We start from the raw sequence: 27968 nt of genomic DNA on the forward strand, positions 1-27968 counted from the left end.
AGATTTGAACAGAATAAGTTTACTAAATGGAGCCTTGCTAATATTTTTAATTACATACTTCCAAAAGGTTTGGACCATCTTTGTATCAGAAATCTTTAGTTCACCACCCCCACTTGATCCAACAATTTACTGGATACATTTTACTTTCTCCAGATGTCAGTGAAAGGCCGCATTGAGAATGTGCAGAGTTGCTTGCTTCACCATTTTAAGCTTGGACCAACTCAACCTAACAGATCTCAAACAAATCTGATTCTCTTAAGCCACTAATACCCTTGATAACCCTTAAGGTAAGCATTTTTGCAATTCATGTTGCAAGACACATTTATTGCTGTGTAGAAGTGCCAACTAATTCAAAGCAGATTACCCCCTTCTCCCCATCCCCCACCACACCCCGGCCTCCCTGGCACTGCCAATGTACTGATAGGGAACCCATCATTGGTAAACTTAGTAAACATACCAGTTTTATCACATCACCTTGTCAGGGCTGCCAACTCTCACGATTTGAGCGTGAGAATCACGCCCTCAAGCAAACTCTCACGCCTTCACGCTGATCAGAAATTTCTCACACGCTGTGGTGAGAAATTCTGTGATCAACAAAAATGTCAAAACTTGGATAAACTGCATGTGTTGGAGAGCCGGGGCTGAGGGAGGGATGGTAGCAGCGGGCAGGGACAGATGCGGGGAGCCGGGGCTGGTAAGTTTGTGGGGCTGATGAGTATTTGCGCGGCTAGCGAGTCACTCGCTGCAGCTTCGACCATGGAGCACTCCGGGCAGTGCGAGTGTCCCGGGCCGTCGGGGGCGTCGGAAGCACCGCTGCCGCGAGAGTCTCTGTACCGAAGGGACAGACTCTCAAAGGGAGGTGGAGAGAGAGAGAGGAAGGAGACAGTGGGGAGAGAGAGGGTGTGAGAAGAGAGAGAGGGGGAGACAGAGGGGGAGTGAATGGAGAGAGAGAAGAGGGGGGGGAGAGGTAGGGGAGAGAGGGGGAGAGTGAGGTGGGAGAGGGAGGGAAGAGAGAGAGGGGTGAGAGGGAAGAGGGGGTGGCGAGGGAGGAGAGGGTAGGAGAGAATGGGAGAGAGAGAGAGGTGGTAAAAGAGGGGGAAAAAGAAACGGGGGAAAGAGAGAGAGAGATGGTGGGGGCATAGAGAAAGAGGAGATAGAGACAGAGGAGAAAGAAAGAGCGGAGAGAGCGCAAGGGGTAGAGTGATGTGGGAGGGAGAAATGGGGGAGGGAGAGAGAGGAGAGAGGAGGAGCGAGGGGAGAGAGAGAGAGAGAGAGAGGGGGAAGAGAGAAGGGGGAGGGGACGAGGGGAGGGGTGAGAGAAAGAGAGGGAGAGGAAGAGGGAGAGAGAGGGGGAGAGAGGGAGAGAAAAGAGAGAGGGGGGAGAGAGAGAGGGGGGAGAGAGGAGAGAGACAAAGGGGAGAGAGAGTTAGGGGAAAGAGAGATAGAGAGGGAGAGGGGGGAGAGAGAGAGGGGAGAGAGAGGGGGAGGGAGAGGGAGAGAGAGAGAGAGAGAGAGAGGAGGGGAGAGAGAGTGGGAGAGAGAGAGAGAGGGGAGAGAGGAGAGAGAGAGAGGAGAGAGAGGGAGGAGAGAGATAGAGGGGGAGAGAGAGAGAGAGAAGAGAGGGGAAGAGAGAGAGAGAGAGAGAGTCTCTGTGTCGAATTCGCCCAGGTGACCGGCATGGATCAGGCTGCGGCTCGGTGCATCCTGGAGGACAACCAGTGGCTGCTGGAAGTAAGTACCAAGCACTGGGTAGAAACGGTGGAAGATAGTGGCCTTCAAATGAGGTGGTTGGAGAAAGCATCCTGCTTGCCTGTTAGATTTTCACTTACTGTAACTGCAGGAAAAATGTTCCCGATGTTGGGGGCGTTCAGAACATTGGGTCACAGTTTAAGAATAAAGAGGGGGGGGGGGGCAGTTAGGACTGAGATGAGAACAAACTTTCTTCACGCAGAGAGTTGTGAATCTGTGGAATTCTCTGCCACAGAAGGCAGTGCAGGCCAATTCACTGGATGTTTTCAAGAGAGAGTTACATTTAGTTCTTGGGGCTAACGACATCAAGGGATATGGGGAAAAAACAGGAAAGAGGTACTGATTTTAGATGAATAGCCATGATCATACTGAATGGCAGTGCTTGCTTGAAGTGCCGATGGCCAATTCCTGCACCTACTTTCTATGTTTCTATGCTTAAGTATATGGCAATAAAACTCGATCACTTGATTTTGAAGCATTCATGCATGGTGGAGGTATAATGTAGTCATAGAGTGATACAGTGTGAAAACAGGCCCTTTGGCGTAAATTGCCCACACCCGCCAACATGTCCCAGCTACGCTACCTGCTTTTGGACCATACCTCCAAACCTGTCCTATCCATGTATCAGTCTAACTTTTTTTTAAATGTTGGGAGGGGGGGGGGGGGGGGGGGGGAGAGTGCAGTGGAGAGATACGTTTTTTTGGCCTTCCATCACAGCTATGTGATGGATGTTTATGTAAAATGTAATGGTCCCTGCCTTTCAACTACCTCCTCTGGCAGCTTACCTGTTCCATACACCCCTATGTGTGGATAACGTTACCCCCTTAAAAACCTGACCTCTTAAAAAACGTTACTTCATACAAAAAACATTGAAATCATACTTCTACAATGCACTAAAACATGATTTTAATACATCAAATTTCAAAACGTTCCCACCCTGGGAGGGGGGGGGACACCCTTCTTGCACACCCTCTCCCCACTTGGTTGCTCCACTCCCTCACTGGGTACCCCCAAGGCCAGTGATCAGTGATCGCACAGCCTACCCCCTTTCAAAAACGCTCCAATCCAATTTAAAGCATATATATTGCATTCAAGTGTAAGTTAAAAGACTCGCTACAGTATGCACCAAATTGCACATTTTCAAGCTGAAAAATGCAAATGTTCTGTACCAATGGGAGGGGTACACCCTCCTCCCACCTCCCCCCCCCCCCCCCCCCCCCCCCCCCGGTCGCTATGCTCCCTCAGGCTTGGTCTCTCGCAATTTCTCACTCCCAAATCTCACCCAATGTTGGCAGCCCTGCCTTGTATATGAGTTGCAATATTTTACAGGTAATATATTGTAATTCAGCTGCTCTTGAAATAAAATATTTAAAAGTTGAACTTCAAATGTTTGGATATTTGGTGAGTACTGTGCAAGGGAATTGTGTAACTGAAAAAAATATAAAGCTGATGCCATTGGGCTTTGTGTCTGTTGCTCATCTTCACTAGGACCAGCAGTTGTTAGAGAATCTTCATCTGATGCAGTGTTTTGGAGTGACTCAACTGACCCTAGACAGTATTGACTGAACCCTTCCTGCCATATGTACACACCTCGTCCAGGGACAGATCATCCTTGTAGAATTTATGAAGTTGTTTTTCTGGAGGATCGATTTTTTGGGTGAGGGAATTACCAGTGCTTCGTTGTTGCTGCTGCAGATGGACAGTGAGGCAAGAGGCCTAAACTACTTGAAACAAGAAACACTTGGCTGGAAGGTGTCAGTTCGTAGTGTAATGCCAAGAGATTCAAATGGACAACTCTTTCATGCTAGGATATTCCTTGAACCATTGTGTTTAAGAAGGAACTGCAGATTCTGGAAAATCGAAGGTACACAAAAGTAAGGGTTGAAGAAGGTTTCGGCCCGAAACATTGCCAGTCTGAAGAAAGGTTTTGGCCCAAAACGTTGCCCGTTTCCTTCGCTCCATAGATGCTGCTGAACCCGCTGAGTTTCTCCAGCATTTTTGAGTACCTTATTCCTTGAACCAAATGGGTTGCCATTCCATGTATTTTGGACTTTGCATTTTGATATCTCATTGGTTAAAACTGTTGTTAATAGAAAGGTGAAGTAAGGAGATTTTCCATGAAAACTAACCACATAATTTGCTAGAGAAGTGGCATACTTTCAGTCAAACATTATGATCACAGGGTAAGTTATTTCATTTTACACGTAACCTAATCAGAGTGCATTTGAAATCTTTGCTGTGGACGCCGGTCTCAAGATTAAGGAGACCTCAATGTCACGTGTTATTGCTGAGCTTAACGCCACCACTTTCTAAAGTACATTTTTGCTTTGACTGCATTAGGCCACCAGCTTTGGTGATTAATTGGAAAGATAAGAGGAAAGCAGCAACAAAAAACAGCAGAGTGCAATAAAGGCTTGAGGATGGGGGCTGAGGAATGATGGGAGTGAAAGAAGTGTCATGCTTCATGCCCTCTGCTTTCCTGATGATCTGTACTGATAACGGGTTACTCCTCATTAGTTGTTACAAAACATGATGCTCTTTTTCATACAGAGCTCTTTTGTTTTGAAAGATGTTGGCATATTCCTGGTAAGTATCAGGTGTGAGTGGGAAGGGCAGTCCACACAAGGCATAGTCATTTCATTATGTTCTATTCATAGTTTTATCTGTTTTCCTTGCTTAGGTTTAATCACTTATGGTGGTTCAAGAAAGGGAAACAAAGGAAGTAGGTTGTACCAAGCTCTGCTTTTGAGTTTCTGGAAATAGTGGCTACGTATTGTCTTTTAGAGATGCTGTTCAAGTTGGAAATAAAGGCAGGTTAATGATGCATTGCGAACAGACATTCCTTACACAGCTGGTAAACACTGTTACTTTTTCACTCTTCCTGAAGAAATGGACTTGTCTGATCTCTTTCATTCTTCAAAGCACAATTATGGCAGTAAAAAGTGATCAATGGTGACATTTCAGAAAACAAACTGGTTTATCCTCTGAACACCATAGACCAAGATATTTGATGTCTTAGTTTAAAGGAGCAAATCTGAATTTGGCCACAGTGTATCTTCTGTTTTTCAAAGGTCAGATTGTGTACATCACAGCCCTGACTGTCCAAAGTGCCAAAGGTATGATCACAAATTTCCTCTTAAATTGTATTAATGCAGTGTGCATGTGATTCTTTACACATAAACATCATTAAGTTGAGTGTAATAGTAATCATATAAACAGCAAATCAAATTCTCCTCTATCTATGACTAGATCTATAACCTGGTTCAAGCAAAGAACTAAATCATAATTTCCAGTCCTCAAATTCAACTATTTTTACGAGAAACTCCCTTTCCAAAATATCCCTCTCCAAATATACATAACCGTACACGAAGTGGTCGGTGTGTTGTTACCACGTAGTTTTAGGTCAAATTTTAATAAAATCTCCCATCATTTGGCTGTTGCAAATTTGTAGATGTTTCTTTATTCTTTTGTCTTTGGAAATGTCTTAGTACATGGTAAACGGTAGGGAATTGAAGAATGCAGGTGAACAGAGGGATCTGGGAATAACTGTGCACAGTTCCCTGAAAGTGGAATCTCATGTAGATAGGATGGTAAAGAAAGCTTTTGGTGTGCTGGCGTTTATAAATCAGAGCATTGAGTATAGAAGTTGGGCTGTAATGTTAAAATTGTACAAGGCATTGGTGAGGCCAATTCTGGAGTATGGTGTACAATTTTGGTCGCCTAATTATAGGAAGGATGTCAACAAAATAGAGAGAGTAGAGAGGAGATTTACTAGAATGTTGCCTGGGTTTCAGCAACTAAGTTACAGAGAAAGGTTGAACAAGTTAGGGCTTTATTCTTTGGAGCGCAGAAGGTTAAGGGGGGACTTGATAGAGGTCTTTAAAATGATGAGAGGGATAGACAGAGTTGACGTGGAAAAGCTTTTCCCACTGAGAGTAGGGAAGATTCAAACAAGGGGACATGACTTGAGAATTAAGGGACAGAAGTTTAGGGGTAACATAAGGGGGAACTTCTTTACTCAGAGAGTGGTGGCTGTGTGGAATGAGCTTCCAGTGAAGGTGGTGGAGGCGGTGGAGGCAGGTTCGTTTTTATCATTTAAAAATAAATTGGATAGTTATATGGACGGGAAAGGAATGGAGGGTTATGGTCTGAGCGCAGGTATATGGGACTAGGGGAGAATGCATGTTCGGCACGGACTAGAAGGGTCGAGATGGCCTGTTTCCGTGCTGAAAGTGTTATATGGTTATAATCAAAAATGTACTATTTTTCAACAGAAACTCTCTGGGTGAGCTGCAGAAAGTCTGCTTCAGAACTCTCATTTCAGAGGGAGGACTCTCTCAGTTCTGAGAAAGAATAGAAACAAGGAACAGCAGATGCCGGTTAATTCACAAAAGGACACTAGTGCTGGAGTAACTCAGCAGGTCAGGCAGTATCTGTGGAGAACACGGATAGGACACGTTTCGTGTTAAGACCCTCCTTCTGACTAAGTTTATTCAAGAGTTTAGACTTTATTCAGACTGATAAAGGGTAACTGTTTCTCTTTCCAAAATGCTGCCTGACCTGCTTGAGTTTCAAGCATTTTCTAATAGGGTTGGAAAATGAATTCAGAGGGTGTGTGGAATGTTCTCACAGTCTCTCAACCACTTTGTTTCCCTTGACATGTAGCAACCTTTCAGTACATCTGCTTGTAGTAGATCATGGCCAGTTTTAAGATTCTGATCTGATTAGTGTATTGTCATTTGCACCATGGTGCAATGAAACTATACTTTTGCATGAAGGTCAGAGACTAAACATTATACGTGGTAGATAAATACAACAATAAATACGATGAGAGCAAAACAGCAGAATGATGAAAAGAATGTAGTGCAATCTGAAGTAGTGAAAAAAACTAAAGTTGTGCAAAAAAACATTTTGTTTAGTTTAGATACAGCGTGGAAACAGGTCCTTCGGCCCACCGGGTCCGCGCCAACCAGCGATCCCCGCACATTAACACTATCCTACACCCACTAGGGACAATTTTAACATTTACGAAGCCAATTAACCTACAAACCTGTAGTTCTTTGGAGTGTGGGAGGAAACCAAAGATCTTGGAGAAAACCCACGCAGGTCACGGGGAGAACATACAAACTCCGTACAGACAGCACCCGTAGTCAGGATCAAACCCGGGTATACTTTTACCATGCATGAATTCTTCAATATCTAATTTATGTTACTTCTGCAACATTCCATAACTTTTCATACCTACTGTCGCCTCCTCAGAATGCTCTTAATTCTGATCCAGTGGTTGACTTCTTCCATAAGAAATAGGAGAAGACTTAGGCCATTTCTCCCCGTAACCTTCGATCCCCTTACTAATCAAGAACCTATCAATCTCCGCTTTAATAATACCCAGTGACGGTTTCCACTGCCATCAATGACAAAGAATTCCACAGATTCGCCACCCTGTGGCTGAAGAAATTCCTCCTCATCTCCAATCTTCCGGTCATTTTACCATTACTGATGAACTTTTCAGGTTCTTCGGCTAATAGCTCCACAGTAATTGGTCTCGAGTTAACATTACCACCTTCCTTATTTTTTTGAAAACTCATCTTTTGGACTTAGTCACCTCTCTTACCTCTCTGAAGTGGTATTTTGCAAGGATTAGTGCTGGTCCTTTTGTTGTGTTGTCTGTGTCATAGAGGGGTACCTCCTGCAGCAGATCGCGAAGTCGCTGGAGGCAATGCCCCTGGTACCTCTCCTACTGGCACACAGCGGCTCCCTCCTCTACTTTCTGGTCTTCAGAGATTCCCCCCTGCTGGCAATGGCCCACTGGGCTCTTCACAACTGTGAGCCAGGCCTGCCGCCGAACATGGCCACAGGCGTCCTGCTGGGTATTTGTTCTCGGCGGCCACCGGGTCTTTGCTCAAGTTATCTCTAGCTTTTATCAATTTTCCCACTGTGCTAAATGACAAATGTAATGTTCGGTGTTCTTGTTGAGACTGAAGTATAACTGGGACTCGTTACAACAAGTTGCCATTGGTGTACTTTGGCGGCTGTAAACTCTGCTGAAAAGAGTCAGCAAATTTGCCTCGGAAACCTGCCACTGTTAATATGAAAGGACACTTCATTTTTCTGCTGGGAAGTAATTAGTGTGGCCGTGGTGTTGGTGGAAAATGATACGAGTTCATTTTAACAATAGAATCTCTCACAGGTGGTAAGAGAGATTTACGATTTAGAGCGAAAGCTGATCTCAGCATTGCTTTGCAGTGATACCAGATAACCATCTCATCTGCCTCTTTCTTAGGCTGTTGAGCTTGGCCTGGAGTTTGGCAGCCGGCTGCTTTACTTTAATCTCAGCAGAGACTGACAGGCTGCTCAGAACATCCTGTTTGTTACTATGTCCTTCTCAGTACAACAAAGCTTGTTATGGCTGTGTCAAAGTTTCACAGGAGCTAATCTGCTTGTGTATTTTCCCCAATATATTCAAAATTAAGAAATAAATAAAATGACAAGTGGTAAGTGGCTTATTATACCACTGTAATCACTTAAACTAATCCTTTTCCCAGAAATTTAGCTTGTTACTATTTCTGTTAACTGTTGCTTTTATAACTTGGTAACTGAATTGTAAATTTTTTGGTAAATCTTTTGATTACTATGTAATCTTCCTTTTCTACTGATTTAACAACTATATTGAAGTTGGTGAGCAGTTGTAAACAGATAAATACCAAGGTAAACCATTTTGAGGAGTCTTTATACAAAAGTTAAAAAAATGAAAATACAGTATCTGAAATTAATCCTTGTAAAATGTGATCATGCCTGGAAGTGGTGGTCATATGATCTTCATTTGCTTCTTACTTAACCAGTTTGCTACAAATCTGCTTTCGCTTTTGTATTTACTGAGCTTCGAAGGCCCAAATATATTAACCATGAAATCCTTTTCTATTTTGCTTCGAAACAATGACCATTTAACATGTTATCCCTGCAATTCCAATTATCAGCTATAGTGACGGTATTAAGGGCCTGTCCCACTATACGAGTTTACCCAAGAGCTCTCCCGAGTTAAAAAAAAAATCAAACTTGTGGTAAGTACGTAGAATGTATGTAGTGGGTACGTCGGAGCTCGGGACGTCTCTTAACGGCTCGTAATGCTAACGGCAGGTACTCGGTAAGCTCGTGAAGTTTTTTCAACATGTTGAAAAATGTCCACGAGAGCCCCGAGTACCTACGAACGGCTATTACCGTAATTCTCCGAGTTCGAATCAGGGGAAAATCGGGAGAACTCTTGAATTACCTCGTACAGTGGGACAAGCCCTTTAGTTGAAATGCTTGTAGTATTGCCCAATAAGGTAGGAATGTACAGGGCCAGACCAGACCCTGCCTGGCCCCAATGTTTAGGGAATATAGTCTTTTAGCACATATCCTCTGTTAAAACGTTCAACTGATGTAACATTCTGTTAATGGCAGATGCAATCAGTCTCTAATGCTCCACACCACCCTCCCTACTACCTTCCCTACTATCTCAGTACATAAAGTATTTCAAGCGTTAACCTTTCTCCACAAATAACTAAAGTCTAAATTGGCTTTTTACCTTGGATGGCTGCATTCATGCTTGATATATGCCTGGGTTTGATATATTAATATTGATTTGGGCCATTTTATATGTCTAGTCACCTTCACCAGGAGCCACCTTGCTTCCAAGTGTTCAAGAAGGAACTGCAGATGCTGGAAAATCGAAGGTACACAAAAATGCTGGAGAAACTCAGCGGGTGCAGCAGCATCTATGGAGCGAAGGAAATAGGTAACGTTTCGGGCCGAAACCCTTCTTGGATCGAAGAAGGGTTTCGGCCCGAAACGTTACCTATTTCCTTCGCTCCATAGATGCTGCTGCACCTGCTGAGTTTCTCCAGCATTTTTGGGTACCTTCCAAGTGTAACCGTTTGCTTCTTTCAGCTCTTCACATGGATGCCTAGTCCCAAATAATAACGTGGCCCCTCTGCTGTATTCCTTAAGATGTCCAAATGACTTTCTCACAAGCAGGTTTTGTCATTAAAATGTCATTTAATTGTCATTAAAAAAATGCACTCTACTAGTTTGTCTTTGACATGGAGTGAATAGTGTTACAATTCACATTATCTGCATCTTTTTTGTCAAGTGCTATAATCTGTTTTTACGCAAAGCATAGCCGTTCGATGGCCGTTAGACTTAGTTTCTCACACACTGTTGAGTGCATTGGGCTGCTAGCTTTCGCCATTCTGTTCGGTTATGTGCGACGTCTTCCACCCTCAATAGGTTAGCGTCCCAGGCTTCCAACTCCTTCTGGGATGTTTGCCTCCATGTGAGTTTTGGGCGGCCTCTTTTCCTTCTTCCGTCAGGTTGCCATGTCATTGCTATCTTAGGTGCACATTCTGGTGACATTCTGAGTACATGTCCTGCAAATTTCATCCTGCATACCTCTAAGTCCTGGCTGAGAGGCTTTGTTGCAGTTTCCTTGTATATCTCCTCGTTTGTGATGTGGTCTCTTTAGCTGGTCTTCAGGATCTTCTTCAAGCAGCGCTGTTGGAATGCATCCAATTTCTTTTTCATCTTCACATTGATTTTCCATGTCTCACTGGCATAGACGGCTGTAGGGAGGACTACGGAATGGAAGAGCTTGACTTATAGCATCTTAGATATACCGCCACTAGACCATATTGGCTGCATTCTTCTGAAGACTGATGCAGCTTTACCAATTCAGGAGTTGATGTCAACCTTTACCTCCATCTGCTGTGAACATGCTGCCAAGATAGGTAAATCTTGTAACGTTTTCCACAGGTTCCCCATTGATTATCAGTGGTCTATGGCTGCTAGTCTCCAGTCTGCATAGTATTATTCTTCTGGCAGTTGATCTTTAATCCAACCTTCGATGGCTGTAGCTCATTGGATATCAAGATTGTGTTCCAATCCCAAGGATTTGAGCATAATGTCATAGCTAACCGCTGGTGCCTCTGACTCCTGCTCTACGAAACTGATCAGTTACCTTTGGAGTGAAAGAATTACGTCAGGATCTGTTCACCATCCCTGAGATAGGTTCATCTGCTTTATGCGTGATTTGGCTGCTGTGTTTTCTACCATGTGACAGTGACTCCAGTTAAAGCTTAACTTTTACTGTAATGTGCAGTTGGGCATGCGAGCCCATGAAAAGCATTACCAATATGAAAGATAATCTGTCTTTGCAGATGCTTTCTGCCCTGTTAACTGCTTACTTTTTCACCTACCAGTATATCATCAGCAATGTTGCGTTTGTCCTCACAATGAACCTACTTTCTTTGCTGGCCTTGAATAAGCAACTTGTTTATAAATTATACTGTTCATTTAAAATACCATAGAACTAATTTATTCGAACCCTGAACCATGGCAAATGCATCTTCAGCTTTCTGTCATATCTATATAATTAAAACTCTGATCTTGACCACTTCCTGTTGCACTGCATATTGATTTTAGAAAAAACGATACCACTTACGGCTGTGATTTTTGGCCATCTTACTCAGAGTCCCCCTCCGCTGTGCAGGACAAGAGGATTTTTCCCATCGATGAAAAATAAAAGACTTATTAATGTTTAAAAAATGTTGAGATTCTCTCTCCTGTCAATCAGGCCATGAAGGCCTCGCCCCTTCTGGTGAGAGGGGGGAGGGACTATAAAACCCTGTGGAGGTGCCTCAGTTCTCTGCATGATAGGGGGAGTGGCAGGTCACAACTCAGTCTGAGCTGTGAATAACACTGAACACATGTCTACAAAACTGTGAGCGGCTTTACTGACCTGTCAGTGCCCTTAATGTTGTTTGAAAATGTAGTTTGAAAAGCTGTTTTTGGTTTGAAAATGCAAAAGTGTTTTTTGGTTTGAAAATGCAAAAGTGTTTTTTGGTTTGAAAATGCAAAAGCTGTTTTTGGCTTATTGAAAATGGTTGCTTTGAAAATGAAAATGGTGGTTGCTTTGAAAATATGGTTGCTTTGAAAATGGTGGTTGCTTTGAAATGGTGGTTGCATTGAAATGGTGGTTGCTTTGAAAAAGTGGTTGCTTTGAAAAAGTGGTTGCTTTGAAAATGAAAATGGTGGTTGCCTTGAAAATGTGGTTGCTTGAATGAACATGGTGGTTGTTTTGAAAATGAAAATGGTGGTTGCCTTGAAAATGTGGTTGCTTTGAAAATGAAAATGGTGGGGGTGCTTTGAAAATGTGGTTGCTTTAAAAATGAAAATGGTGGTTGCTTTGAAGATGTGGTTGCTTTGAAACATAACAGCATTCTTACCAGCATTATATTTGGTATCATGTTCCACACCATACAGAGAACCTATAGTAAGGAGCTGCTGGAGACCAACGCTAGATGGACTGAAGACCACAAGATCATCTGTATACATAATATGGTTCACTAAAGTATTACCAATCATGCATCCAGTATTACAGGCTTTCAATTGCTTGGACAGATCATCAATATATAGATTAAAAAGGACTGGGGACAAAATTCCCCCTTGTCTAACACCATTGCTAACCCCAAATGGGGCTGAGACCCTATTTCCCCATTTTACTTGCATAGTCTGGTGGGCATACCAGTGAGCCAGAATTTTCACAATGTATTTAGGCACCCCTCCTTGACTCAATTTAATGAACAGCTTTCTATGATTAACACGATCAAAGGCTTTTGAAGCATCAATGCAGCACATACGAATTGATGAGTTTTTACCTCTATATTTGTTTACAATTTCCTTTAGGGCATACATACACAGGTCAGTGCCATGTTTAGCTTTAAAACCAAACTGGTTATTTGTGGAGTTAACAAACTCATTTAATCTATCCAGCAGAATTATTTCTAGGACTTTTGTCAATATGCTGGCTAAAGCTATGGGCTTGTAATTATTTAGGCTGCCTACTTTACCAGCTTTATCCGCAATAGCCGGCACTAGCAGAACTGACAACATTGAGTTTGGTAACAAGCCATGAATCATAAAGCCAGTAAAACAAATAGCAAGGAAAGGAGCTATCCTCATACTCGGATACTTAAGATGTTCAGTATGTTTGAGTAATAATGGATAATGATGAGTACAGGAGGGAGATTGAAAATCTGAATGATGCCGTACCAACTCAATGTTAACAAGACCAAGGAGCTGATTGAATTTAGGAAGGGAAGCTGTGAATCCCTAAACCTGTCTTCAACGGAACAGCAGTTGAAAGAATGAACAGGTTCTTGAGCATGCATGCATCTAAAAATTTGTTAACACCAATGCCCAGGAACAAAGGAGATAACAGCGATTCAGAGTGATATGGGGCAAACACTTGCAAATGGGACTAGCGTACATGGAGCTTCTTGGTCAGTATGAATAAGTTGTGCCAAAGGGATTGTTTCCGTGCTGTATGATTCTACTTTGTTTTACCCTCACGAGGGAGAATAAAATAAATAATGGAATGCGATGAAGAAAGTGTGAGGAGATGATGGTTTGAAAAATAGTTTGTGCCAGCAATATTCCAAATCATGAATATTTTGTAATTGTTTCTAATGTAAACTAAAAGCAAGTTACCAGCTAAACGCTTTTTCAAGATACTGAAACAAAGTGCACAGCAATATTTATTGTTCATAGAAGAATTGCAATTTCCTTCCGTAGTCCACATCACCTGAAGGCAATGACTCTTGCTGGGTATAATTTCCCACGGAGAACTGAATGTTCACAGAGCCAATCTGTGTATGTTAGCCCAGATGTTTCCAACTGTTTAATTGAATTTCTTAACTGAGCCCAGGGTAATTTTCAGCAAAGTAACTGGTTGGGATTGATGCACAGACATGCTAACTGATTGTTCCTCAACCTGTGGGTACAGCAGACCCCACACAACATTTATGATGCAAACTATTGAGGGAGTTGGGTTATTTTGTAATTCAACTGCTCACAGATGTCTATGAAATCTGCATGATGACTGTAAGTTGCTGTTCCTTTTTATTAGCCTATTAAAATAAAAACAGTAATTACCAGTGGCAATACATCGGATTAAAATATCTGATAAATTTCAATCAAGATTAGGATCTTGCAATTTGGTATTCATCAACATTTTCACAGACTTTCGAATGTTGGCTGTTGGCAATATGACTTGAAAATTTAAAAAAAGCTTTAATAATCAATGATCCATCAAATGAAAATCTGCTCGGTTTCCTGTTGACAGGAACCAAATTTACATTGGTTGTTTTTCTACAATATTGAAGTCATGTTTCCAAACCAGAGTCATATTTTTACAAGATACCATCAGACATCTTTTGTTTGTGATGTTAAACTACGGCTCTTTTAGATGGAAGTAAAAGCTCTAACTGAAGAATTGTGCACAAATTCTCAAATGACCTGACCAACGTTTATGTTTTAATCAATGTCCAAAATTAGGTCATCTATTCATGTGTTTCATTGCTGCTTGCAAGAGGTTTTGATATATGTAAATTAGATCCTTGTTTTCTTATACTACAATTGACCGCACTTAGCAAGTAGATTAGATTCAGATTCAATTCAATAGAGACTCTAAAGTGTGTTTGCAATGTCCAGAGATCATGGAAAGTGCTAAAGAAACAAACTTTGTTTTGTCCCACATAGGGATTTATACAGTTTTCAAGGGAGAAAAGAATCTTTGGAAAATAAAGTTTATTCAGTAATGCTTAAAGAAGCAGTCTGATCGAATCATCTGTTAATAACAAACACAATACAACAAATTACGATGTGTTCTTACATTCTATATTTTGAGATGTCTGGTTTAACAGATTTTGGAAAAAGGCTGGAGAGATATTGGCACCTATTTCCCAATTGATGTTGATTTATGGGAGTGCATAGAGTCAGCAATGTTACGAAAATCAGTCACAAGTGATGGTGTTAGTAAATTGTATTCTCCACAATTTGGAAAAAGACTCATCAGTACCAATATATTACCTGTTATTCATTGATATGAGAGAGTGTATTCCCTGGGTTAGAGAAAGGGATAGGGAAGCTGACACATCCAATAAACCGTCAGATTTTCATGGGACAAAATATTATCTATCAGTAAACCATGTTAAGGGAGGCTTTGATCATTGTTATTTATAATTGGTGAATTAACAGAAAGGAATGTAGGAACAAGATATCATTTGATCCAGGATTAGGATTCTTTTACCCATTCTGTAGGAGCTAGGTTTCTCACAGGAGTCTAATTCTGCTTTGAATACATTTTTAAAGCCCTTGAGGCCTTTAGGATATACATTTTGTCTTCTATGCCAATGCAGACTTTGTGTATGTATGAGACTAGATTGGCACCAGTTGACATAGCCGCTTGCAACAAAGCAACGATGGACCTCTGCCCAGATCTTAAAGCAAGCAGATACAATTTTGCTATGGACTGACCCTTAATGGAGATATCACAAATGTCTTGCCTACGACTAGTTTAGTTTAATTGTAGTCCAGTTTATTTACATTTGTACCAAGAATTGGAAATTAATCTCACTTCAATTTGAGCTAAAGTTAGCCTTTTTCACAGACAGATCACAATGGTTAGGCAGACAGCTAAAATGTGTATAAGCCTCCTTCAAAGACTCTTGTAACTGACTCTTAATCCGCAAGAACAATACAGATCTCACTGACAATGTATTCAACAATTCTGAGGAGCTTTGCACTCAGTTTGACCTTACTAATATTTTTGGTACAGAAGTTTAGGCCACAGAGAACAATGGACAAGTCAAAGTATTATGTATGGTGGTAATAAGATCAGTGACTGATCAAAAACCAGGAGGAAAATTCAAGTGATGCTAGCTTGTTATCTAAATAGTATTTTCTATAGTGTTATGCAGGCTGTGCATTCCTGGTGGTTTATCAGTTGTTCCAAACTATGGGTTGGGCTCAACGTGTGAATTCTAAGTCTGTTGGGAAATACAAGATTGGAGGAGGTCTTATGCCTCCACTATGTGAGAAGTTGTTCCCTGCCTTGCGTCTATTCAGAACCTATAATTATAGCTCCCACTCTTCATGATCAGATGCTTTCAACATGTCAGTGCAAACTGATTTATTCCATCGCCCTATCTTCATTGTAAGGCATCATTAAGCCTTATCATAGCAGAGATCGCTCTTAGCATCCTAAAAATTCCTTGTTTACTACTTCAAGCTTCCACACTTTGCCAAAGGTAAGATTAAAGAGTGTTTAATTGTCATATATACCAGCAATAGAACAATGACATTCTTTATTGCTGCAGTTTTGCAGGTCCAATGACACAAATGTACAACAAATAAATATGTCATAATAATACAATAAATTAATAATTAAACCTTCTTTGTAACCAGGCCATAATAGTGCAAAACGGAAGTACGTAGTGCAACCAAAACAAAGGAAGGATGGGAAGTTTTGGTAAGGGTGCAGAGGAGATTCACCAGAATTATGCCTGGATTAGGGGGTATTAATTACAGGAAGGGATTGGACAGACTTGGATTGTTCGGTGGTGAGTGTCTGGAAAGAGAAAACAATCCAAGTTTGTCCAACCTCTCTAATCCAGGCATCATTATGGTAAACCTGAAGCCTCGCCATCCTTCATGTATTGGGCAACCAGAGCTGTATGTAAAACTCCAAGTACGGCCTAACCAAAGTCTTAATGAGCTGCACCATGACATCACGACTCTTATACTCAATGCCCCAACCATCTTATTGTCCATGTCATCCAGTGCAGAATGGAGAGATAGCAAGAGCATGTCACTGAGTAGGAAGGAACTGTAGATGCTAGTTTATACCAAAGATAGACACAAAATGTTGGAGTAACTCAGTGGTCAGGCAGCATCTCAGGAGAAAAGGAATAGGTGGCACTTCGGATTGGAACCCTTCCTCAGAAGGTTGCGTCACTGTTTATCTGTTGTTGCGGTACGTAAATTGTAGAGGGTCCAGGTCCTTTCTAAGGCTGGAATTGATATGCGTCAGACCCCACCTCTCAAAGCAATTCATTATAACTAAAGCAAATACAATCGATAGCCATTGAGGCATGGCACCTTGATCTTCTTGGGCAGTGTTATTATGGATGTAAAGCAGGTAAAGACCAAGGACCTCATTAGTGAGAGGATGAAGATGCTCATAAAATGCTTGCCATCTGCTTCCTGAGGATTCACCTTCATGAAAGATCTTATGAATCAAGCTCAGTCCTTGAACATCGCCCAGGTGACTGATGCTAAACAGTCACAAAGTCACTTCTCTGATTTCCCAGACCAGCTCTGTACGATCCTTCTGGTTGGAATTGGCCTCTTTCAGTCACTGCCTATACATAAGAAGAAGCACAACCAAGTGGTCTGATTTTCTAAAGTGGGAACAAGGGATACCTCTCTCACCTTGACCTAGGATAAGCTATGTCTCTGTGAAACAAAATACACAGCATTGCCTCATTCCCCTCTGGCAAAGCAGTCTTTCCCTCATATCCTCAATAGGATCTTATAGGAACTGTACATAGAAAAATAGGCGCAGGAGTCATTCGGCCCTTCAAGCTAGCACCGTCATTCAATATGATCATGGCTGATGATCTAAAATCAGTATCCCGTTCCTGTGTTTTCCCCATACCCCTTGATTCCTTTAGCCCTAAGAGCTAAATCTAACTTTCTCTTGAGCCAAGAATGGGGAAGGGGGGCTTCATTCTTACTTGCCACTGCCCCCGGCGACCATGTTTCTAGGTACAGTTTGGCTCCCTGATTTTTCCTGGTTCTTTACACTGTTTATGTAAACCACAGGGTCAGGAGCTCCACTGCCTTTGGGTACTCAATTGCTGTCAGGAGATATTATTAATAGATTTAAAAGGTCTAGTAGTCTGTTCATGGCCGTCCGAAGGGGGGATGCGATGGGTGCGGTCGCACACCCCTTTTTTTCCCCAGAGTAAAAAAAAATCCAGAGAGGAAAAAAAATTGGGGTGCAATTTTTTAAAAGTTTGATACTCCCAACAAGTAACTACTAGTTATCCGGGATATGTAAGTCGAGGGGAGGTAAGTGTTGAGAAAATATCTCTTTACACATGTCAACTATCTCAGAACGCCTGCTGTGGACGGGGAATAGAAACATAGAAACATAGAAAATAGGTGCAGGAGTAGGCCAATCGGCCCTTCGAGCTTGCACTGCCATTCGATATGATCATGGCTGATCATCCAACTCAGTATCCCATCCCTGCCTTCTCTCCATACCCCCTGATCCCTTTAGCCACAAGGGCCACATCTAACTCCCTCTTAAATATAGCCAATGAACTGGCCTCAACTACCTTCTGTGGCAGAGAATTCCACAGATTCACCACTCTCTGTGTAAAAAAAAATGATTTTCTCATCTCGGTCCTAAAAGACTTCCCTCTTATCCTTAAACTGTGACCCCTAGTTCTGAACTTCCCCAACATCGGGAATAATCTTCCTGCATCTAGCCTGTCCAACAACTTAAGAATTTTGTAAGTTTCTATAAGATCCCCCCTCAATCTTCTGAATTCTAGCGAGCACAAGCGAAGTCTATCCAGTCTTTCTTCATATGAAAGTCCTGCCATCCCAGGAATCAGTCTGGTGAACCTTTTCTGCACTCCCTCTATGGCAAGAATGTCTTTCCTCAGATTAGGAGACCAAAACTGTATGCAATACTCCAGGTATACTGTATATGTGTATAAACTTCCAGTAAACTATCAGTGGAGATGGAATTAATCAAGGAGCACGGTGTACCCGTTGATCTAGTGTAAAACCGGATTGAGGGAGGAGGGGGGGGGGGGGGGGGAGCCTATTGTTCTTGGGGATTTAGGTATTTTTGTGCAGTATGGGGGGGGGGGGGGGGGGGGGATGTTATATCAGCCCATGAAATGGACGGTGATGATCGGTTTTGTACAGCTTGCAAGACGCTAAAGGAACTCTAATGGATTTGCGGTCTGGTTTGTTGGGCTGTTTGTTCCCACTCAACCTCCCCACTTAGCTGTTTATTTTTCAAGTGTAAGTGGTGCTGTCTGAAGAATGGTCTCCACCTGAAATGTCACCTATTCCTTCTCTCTAGAGATGCTGTCTGATCCACCGAGTTACTCCAGCACTTTGTGTCTATCTTCTGCAGAATACCGTTCTCTCCAAATGACGATACAATTCTGACCTCAAAAGTTATCCCAGAGCTTCTGTGACCCGAGGACGAGATCAAATTATATTAAACTCAGTGTGTAGAAAGGAACCGCAGATGCTAGTTTACATACCGAAGATAGACGCAGAGTAACTCGGTGGGTCAGGCTGCATCTCTGCAGAAAAAGGATGGGTGACGTTTTGGGTCGGGTCTGAAGAACCATATAACCATATAAGGGTCCCGAACAGAAACGACACCTATCTGGATTCTTGGGATGACAGCTCAGTCATTCAAGCCTGATGTGCTGGCAGCTCATTCATGGCTGGTGGCCAAGCAGTTGACACGGCTATTCCTTGAAATTTCATTTCAGTCAGGTGCAAGGCTACCAAATTCAAATGCAGTTTCAGGTGCAGTTTCCTACCACTTCAAGCAGGGTGCAAGGCCTACCAAATGCTGCTAGTGCTGTTTAATGCTATTTCAAGCAGGGTGCAAGGCCACCAAATTCAAGTGTAGTTTCATATCATTTCATGCAGGGTGCAAGGCCACCAAATTCAAATGCAGTTTCATACCATTTCATACAGGGTGCAAGGCCACCATATTCAAATGCAGTTTCATACCATTTCAAGCAGGGCGAAACCACCATAAAACCACCATAAAACCACACAAAACACCACATAAACACCACATAAACACCACACTCACAGTTCAGTAGACATTCAATGTGTCCAGTTGATTCACAGCTCAGACAGAGTCGTGACCTCTCCTTCCCCCATCCTGCAGAGACTGAGCTACACCCACACTTCTGGATTTTATAATCCCTCCCACCTCCCACCGGAAGGAGCGTGGCCTTCATGTCGTGACTGACAGGAGAGGGATTCTCAACATTTTTTAAAACACTAATAACACTTTTATTTTTCATTGATGGGAAGAATCCTCTGCACCTGATGAGCGGAGGGGGACTGAGTAAGATGGCCAAAAATCACAGCCGTAAGTGGTAGCGTTTGTTTAATCAAAAATCAATATATAGTGCATACAGGAAGTTGTCCAATTACCACCACCAACAACCATTTGCAGTGCAGCATTTCGAAGCAGTTACCACCACCAACAACCATTTGCAGTGCAGCATTTCAAAGCAGTTACCACCACCAACAACCAACAACCACGTGCAGTATAGCATTTCAAAGCTGTTTCCACCACCAACAATCATTTGCAGTACAGCATTTCAAAGCAGTTGCCACCACATTTTCATTTTCAAACCACATTAAGGGCACTCACAGTTAATACAATACAATACAATTCATTTGTTGTCATTTGAACCTCATTGAAGTTCAAAATAAATTTGGTTTCTGCAGTCATACAACAAGAAAAGAACCAAAACACTACACAATTTACACAATCATCCATCACAGTGAATCTCCTCCTCACTGTGATGGAAGGCAAAGTCTTATCTCTCCCCTGCACTCCCCATTCTCCTCCAGAGGTCAGAGTCAAAGCCCCGCGGGCGATGGTAAATCAGTCCCACGGCCATTAAGGCCGCGCCGGGAAATGCAAGGCCGCGCTCAGGGTCTTGATGTTGGAGCCCCCGGCGGGCGATGGTAAATAAGTCCGGCGGCCATTCAAGCGCGCCGGGCGATGTAAGGCCCCGCTCCAGGTCATTTTCAACCCCGCAACTCGGGCGGGAGAAGTTGCCGTTGCAGAAGCTCTGAAAAGCGGTCTCCCACCAGGGACCCGCGAGCTCCTGGTGTTACCGTCCACCGGGCCTGCGGCTGGAGCCTCCGAAGCTCCGGGATCGGGCCGCAGCAGTGCGCCACCACAGCTCTTCCCGTTCCGAACTCGGCCAGCTCCATGATGGTAGGTCCGCAGGCTCCGCGACTGGAGTCCCCAGGTCGTTCCGATTGGTGGCCGTTCCACGGTGCTAGGTCCCATCGACAACAGAGACCCGACATGGAAAAGGTCGGGTCTCCCGTACAGGGAAAATATTTTAAGGTTTCCCCCACCCCGCCCCCCGCTCTCCGCTCCCCACACATACCCAGTTAAAAAAACACTATAAATTACACTCAACGGGACAAAGAAAATACAAAAAGACAGACGGACTGCAGAGGCCGTTGCGACGTGGGTCGCACCGCCTCTGTAGAACACAAGTAGACATGTGTTCAGTGTTATTCACAGCTCAAAGAGATATGACCCTCTCGCTTCCTCCATCTTGCAGAGACTGAGTGAGGCACAACACTTCCGGGTTTTATAGTCCCCCTTCCCACCAGCAGGGGCAGCAGGGAGAATGTCAACATTTTTAAAACATTAATAACTCTTATTTTTCATCGATGGGAAAAATCCTCTTATCCTGTGCAGCTGAGGGGGACTCTGAGTAAGATGGCCAAAAATCACAGCCGAAAGTGGCAGCGTTGGCTCAAAAACATGAGAAAAAAAAAGTGGTCAAGATCTTACTTTTAGTAATATAGATAACTTCGCTGTGCTCCCCTGAACGACTCGGCCTGTAGTGTTCTCTTGGGTTTAGATTCTCTGTTACCTGCTGCGAGAGGCAAGAAGTGTGTTGGGGGGGGGGGGGGGGAGCGAGCCGCAAATTTATTTCTGAAACAGTGTATATGCACCAGAAAACGCTACAATGAAATCATTACTTGACGCAGCATAACAAGTCTGCAAGCACAGTATTCACAGATAACACAATATCTATTCATATAAACATTATCTATTCATAGATAACACAATAAACAAAAAAACAGTAATACGTTAAAAAACATTATTTGGAGCGGCACAGTGGCGCAGAGGTAGAGTTGCTGCCTCACAGCGCCAAAGACCCAGGTTCGATCCTGACTACGGGTGCTGTCTGTGTGGAGTTTGTAAGTTGTCCCTGGGACCGCGTGGATTTTCTCCCGGTGCTCCGGTTTCCTCCCACACTCCAAAGACTTGTAGGTTAATTGTCTTCAGTAAGTCGTAAAATTGTCCCCAGTGTGTAAGATAGTGCTAGTGCAATCCCTGCAAACTACGACTATCCCACACACACTAGGGACAATTTACAATTATACCAAGCCAATTACCTACGTCTTTGGAGTGTGGGAGGAAACTGGGGGGGGGGGGGCCGGGGGGGGGGGGGGGGGGGAAAGGAGGAGGGGGGGGGAAGAGAGGCCGGATGGGAGAGAGGAGGGGGGGGAGGAGGAGGGGGGGGGGGGGGGGGGGGGGGGGGGAAGAGAGGAGGAGGTGGGGTAGAGAGGAGGGGGGAGAGGAGGGTGGGAGAGGGGGAGAGTAGTGGGCGGGATAGGAGGAGGGAAGCCGGGAGCAGCGGGGGGTGAGCGAGCAGCAAATTTATTTCTGAAATATTGGTTATTATAAAAATGCTCCAAAATAAGGCTCAGAATGCACCAGAGCATCTAAAACCTCAGAGCTTCCTGGGCCCTTAAGCGGGCCCCGGACCCCGGCTGCGAGGGACTTCTCGATCGTGATGTGCGCTGCACGCACATTATTTCACATAAAAGTTTTGTAATCCTGTCATGCCATCTCCCTTTTTGAAAAACTTTGTACAGGCCTGCTATTGGTAACAGCAGTTTTTTCTCTTAACATAAGTAGTTTAAAATGGGTATATCTAATCTTGTCCTATTCAGCTGCTGGTAAAATACTGTGCAGTCTTAGGCCAGTTGATTAATTCTCCCGATAAAGATTTTCTTCCCTGTGACCTTGTTGTTTTCATTTCTTCATCAACAACTTTGTGTTTTTCGTGTGAAATTTTGCAATATTTTAACGTTACATTTTGCAATATTTTAACTAGAGGTCACTTGACAGTTTTGGACAATCTGTGACATAAATTATCTCTGGTTTAATTGTCGTTATTACTTATGTAGCCATTTTTGATATAAAAACTCAAATAAATCAAAGGGTCACTTGGGCCAGTTTATTTGACCTGTCAAGAGTATTTGACCTGTCAAGAGTGTTTAATTATCATGTATCTGATAAAGGGACAATTCTTTAACTTGCTACAGGTTTACAGGCCCATTAATACAGTAACACAAATAGCTCCAGTTTGAAGAAGGGTCTCGACCTGAAAGATCACCCATTCCTTCTCTCCAGAGATGCTGCCTGTCTCGCTGAGTTACTCCAGCATTTTCTGTCTATCTTCGGTTTAAACCAGCATCTCCAGTTCCTTCCTACACAACACAAATAAACATGCAGTTCAGTTTAGTTTATTGTCACGTGTACCGAGGTACAGTGAAAAGCTTTTTGTTGCGTACAAACCGGTCAGCAGAAAGACAATACATGATTACAATCGATCCATTTACATCGTATAGATACATGATAAGCGAATAACGTTTAGTGGCAAGGTAAAGCCAGCAAGGTCCGAGCAAGGATAGTCCGAAGGTCATCAAAGAGGTAGATAATATTTCATCACTACTCTCTGGTTGTGGTAGGATATTTCAGTTGCCTGTCCCTGACAATAATCAATAATTCAATAAATTAATAATCAGTTATTCATGGTAACTTAGACCATAATAGCGCAAAACCAAACACTGTAATGAAAAGAAAAATAAAGTCCATAGTACATCACAGTTGTTGAGGTAGGGTCGTGGGTTGTTATGTGCAGTGTTCAAGAGCCTGATGGTTGCTGAGAAGAAGCTGTTCTTGAACCTGGGAGTCACAGTTTTCAGGCTCCTGTATACTGCCTTCCCGATGGTGTTAGAAGAATGGGAGCTTGGCCATGGTGATGTGGATCTTTGATGACATTGGATGCCTCCTGTAGAACCTTTCGATGGTGGCGAGGTCACGTGATGGACCGGGCAATGCCTACCACTTTCTGCAGTCTCCTTCGTCACTGGGTGTTTGAGCAACCGAACCAGGCTGTGATGCTCCCTATTTGACTGTGATTGTGAAGATCAGTGCATTTCTGTGCTTGTATATTGTTTTACGTGATTTTAACACGGCTACTTATACTGGGGAATGCAATTGGCATAAATCAAATTTGTCATATCACGACAGATCCAAGTGCATTTTACAATTAAACACTCTTGACGATACTGGAGATCTGAAATAAAAAAGGAAATGCTGGATATACTGAACAAAATCTCTGGGGACTGGTAATACATTTGATCAATGATGAAAGGTTATTGACCTGAAAATGTTAACTGATTTTTGCTCTGTTGAACTGCCTGGCCTCTGTGTATCTCCAACATTTTCAATTTTATGCTATCTAAGTTGCATTGTGAATTCACAGGCAAAATGAGAATGTAGAAATTATGGAAGGTCATTCATCCTTCTTTATCCTGCTTGTTCAATCGGTGGTCATATGACCGGTCACAAACATTTTTTGTGATTATCTTTCCCTGGCATCATTTGCAAAACATTGCTCCTTCCTAGTTGAGGAATTTTACCATATCATCTTTGAACAATGATAGATTGCAATCACTTCTTGATACTACATATTAGTCAGTTCCACGTTGTACCAATAGTGTTCCAGTAAACACCTTGTACCAGATGTGATTAAATTATCTATCAACTATATGGTAAATAACGTTATGTGATTAAAAAGGGTTTAGCATGTAAGGCAGACTTGAGCAGCATTCCATTGTACCCTAAGTAAAGTGATAAAGTGGATTAAGGTAAACCCTAAAGCTTTTTATATGCATAGTAGAGGTGAGAGGGTAGCAGGAAAAAGAATTTGGGACATTGTCCAAAATAGAAATCTGGTTCTGGATCCGGAAGATATAATGGAAGTGTTAAATGTGTACTTTCCATCTGTATTCATCATGGAGAAGGTTCTTTGCAAACGCACAGCAAAATTATTTTCTTACAAACAATCCAGTATTGCAATACCATCCCTGATTAACAATTGTACAGATACAGTCTACTGAACCCGCTTGCAAGGGGCACCATGTTTTGGTGCAATTTTCCAAGACCAATCCATGCTCCAGCTGTTATGAGTGGTGCCCAATTAAGACAAGCCCCAGGCTGCTGCGGGTATCCATCCATCGCCTTTCTCGGTCGACTAGCAACCAACGTCCTCTCCTCGCCCGTCCACCTTTAATCGCCGGGGGCGCCTCCCACAGCCGACTTCTAGGCCAAACCGAAGTTCTGTCTCCTCTTCCACTGACGTTGCCCCTCTCCCATCGCATCCGTCATTGTCGTTGGCTCCATCCCCCCAGTCTCTGTTCTTCAGGGGACAAGCAATGGTGGCTCGGTGGCTCCACTTCCAGGCCATGGTCCGCCAGGTTCTCTGAGCATGGGCCGGCTTGGCGGCTCCCCACTGCAGGCCTTCACTCACTGTATCTTACGACTGGCTGCAGTCCGCCGGTTGTTGCCACGATTTGCTGAATCTTGCGTTCCACCACGGTCCGCCGGCTCAGCAACTTCCCCTGTAGGCTGCGGTGCATTGTAGTTGGAGAATTTAAGAAGGAGGAAGTGGAATTCTCGCACAATTTACCATAAAATATGTTGAGGTCTGAGATGCCTTTGTACAGGAAAGAACTGCAGATGCTGGTTTAAATCGAAGATGGACGCAAAATGCTGGAGTAACTCAGCGAATCAGGCAGCATCTCTGGAGAGAAGGAATGCCTTTGTTGGTTCAAAGCTGGATAACTTCCCAGGGCCAGAGAACATATACCAGGCTGCTATGAATTGCAAAAGAGAAGATTGATGGGATTCTGACAGATTTTAGATTCTTCTCAGGCAATAGGTGAGGTGCCAGAGGATTGGAGAACAGTGAATATGACGTGTGTTCAGGAGAGGTCAATTCTCTAACAAAACTGAAAGAAACTGTCCCGCTGAGTTACTCCAGCATTTTGGGTCTACCTTCGATTTAAACCAGCATCTGCAGTTTTTTCCTACAAAAACTGAAAGAATGTTTTAAGGAGGTGACTCATTGTGTTGAAGAAGATAATGTGGTGGTTTGACTCATCCTGGACTTCACTAAGGACTTTATTTCGCAACGTCCAAAAGATAAAAAAGTATGCGATCCAGGGCAATTTGGAAAATTGGATTAGAAACTGATTAGAAAAGAGGAGTCTGCTGCTCTTACTCAACTTGGTGACAGGTGCAACGGGTGATGGTTTGGAGTTGATTTTATGATTGGAACCCTGAGACTAGTGGTATACCAGAGGGATCGGTACTGGGACTTTAATTGTTTATAAGATGTATGTTAATGTTGTAGATGTGAATGTAGGGGGAAAGGTTAATACATTTGCAGATGACAAAATAGATAGTTGCCATTGGTGGTGAGGAGAGGAGTCTTTGACTTCAGAGTGATATTGATCAGTTGGTAAGAAGGGTAGAATAATGACAGATGGAGTTTAATCCTGATGTGGGTTTAATCCTTTGATGTGGGGCATTTTGGAAGTACCCAAAAAGTAGGACATAGATAATGAATAGTAGGAACCTAGGAAGACCCTGAGAAACAGGGATGTAGATCTGTTAGATAAAGTGGTGAAGAAGGGAAGACAAGTTACTTACTTCATTATGTGGGGTAAAATTACAAACATTAACCTTCTGGCGCATTCAATAAACAAGGACACGATAGACAGTAAAAAAAACTGAGTAGGTGTCATTACCAGGGGGAACAGATAAAGTAAGGGGTAAGAGATTTGAGAAATCTCTTCATCCAAAGGAAATCGCACTGCCCGGGGGGAGGGTATACCCAAGATAGAGGTTCCCATGATATTTAAGAAGTGCGTCGATAGGCACTTGAAACACCCTGGCATAGAAAGCGACAAGCCGAATGCTGAGAAAAGGGATTAGTGTGAGGGTACAGTGTTATCCGATAGCTGGCACAGATATGCTGGTTAAGGGTTATTTTCTATGCTGAATGTACTTGATATTTAAATCAAATTAGCATTGGCACAATTGTTGAGGGAAATGCTCACAGTGTCCTGCAGAGGATCAGTGTTTAAAATGTCATCATCAGTCTGAAGAAGGGTCTTGACCCAAAATGTCCATGTTCTTCCAGGGATGCTGCCTGACCTGCTAAGTTAGTCCAGCACTTTGCGTCCTTTTGTTTAAAATATCAGCAGTGATGTAAGGCATTAAAGTTCAGCCATATAGTATGTGGCCCAGCAGTTACATGAAGGACTGGGTAGGACTGGCTACCTGGCCTGCATTCTTTTGCCTGAAGAACACCGATAAACCAGTTACTTTTGCAATAAAGCTGCGGCTTTCAATGTAATCTCGTGGCTGTATGATTTGGTTTCCTTACTGCTGCTACATTGTGTTTTAAGTCCATGATCTTTTGGTTGCTAGTTGAATTCCATAACGACTGCTATCCTTTTCCCTCCATTGTTCCATCCTTCCACTTGAAAAGCTAAAAGCAAGCAAAGAGCAATTGTTTGAAATTCTTGTAAAGTGTATGGAGACGCCAGTTGAGTTCTAAAGAGTGAATGACTTCCACTGGCATATCCCCGCAAATGGCCCTAACAGGGTCACATCAAAATAAATCACAATAAAAAAATCTGTAGACTCGGGAAATCAGTCTGTGGTAGAGAAACAGATACTGCCCAACCTGCTGAGCTTTTGGTAGATTAAAAACACTTTTTATATCAAAATAACGGTACCAAATGTTGGCTGTAGTCCCTTTACTGTCAGGATCAGAGCAGAACTAGGCAGAGAGGCAAGCAGTAACGAGCCAAGTAATGAGAAGCAGTCAGTATTATGACGGAATCTCTCACTTAAATGCTTTAGGAAATTGGCCAGAGGATTCTGACTGGGAGACTGCTGCTGAAATGTTCCAGATCAGCAACTTTCAACCATAGCATGAATGCAGGGATCAATTTATAATGCTTGCTCACTTGAGCTTTTTACAACCAGTATGAAATAATGTGCATTCTTTTAGTTGACATCAATAAAATTTTATTTTCTTCTTGCCATGAAAAGTTGCCAGGTTTTTATTGGGACCCTTGTGACAAGTTGAAAAATCTTTACGTTTCTGCAGAAGCCTGTTTAAAAGTAGTTTATTATTGTAGTAAATCTGTTCTCATTTGCTTCAGATTATAGCTCTAGCTGATGCTGCGGAAGAGAACCAGACCAAGCTCTACCAAGCCTTCACGCGACTGAAGAGTGCCACCCAGCTGATGGTGCTGCTGATTGGCCTGTGGCAGAACTTGAGCCGGGATCAGGTGGCCATACTAGAAGCTGCATTTCTACCCCTGACACAGGACAGCCAGGAATTGGTGAGTGTCATTCATGGATGGAAGTT

General features: G+C 43.0%; 1 protein-coding gene across 3 annotated transcripts in view; it reads left to right on the forward strand.

Annotated features, from left to right (window-relative positions):
- Window positions 1–27968, forward strand: part of bbs9 (Bardet-Biedl syndrome 9) — a 373121-nt gene that overhangs the window by 173136 nt on the left and 172017 nt on the right. For all 3 annotated transcript variants that reach the window (XM_055634652.1, XM_055634651.1, XM_055634653.1), the window contains one exon: window positions 27760–27942. In XM_055634652.1, the coding sequence (XP_055490627.1) occupies window positions 27760–27942 (183 nt within the window). The remainder of the gene's footprint in view (window positions 1–27759; window positions 27943–27968) is intronic.

Source organism: Leucoraja erinacea, chromosome 4 (genome assembly GCF_028641065.1).
Source record: "Leucoraja erinacea ecotype New England chromosome 4, Leri_hhj_1, whole genome shotgun sequence".
In the NCBI taxonomy this organism is placed as follows: domain Eukaryota; kingdom Metazoa; phylum Chordata; class Chondrichthyes; order Rajiformes; family Rajidae; genus Leucoraja; species Leucoraja erinaceus.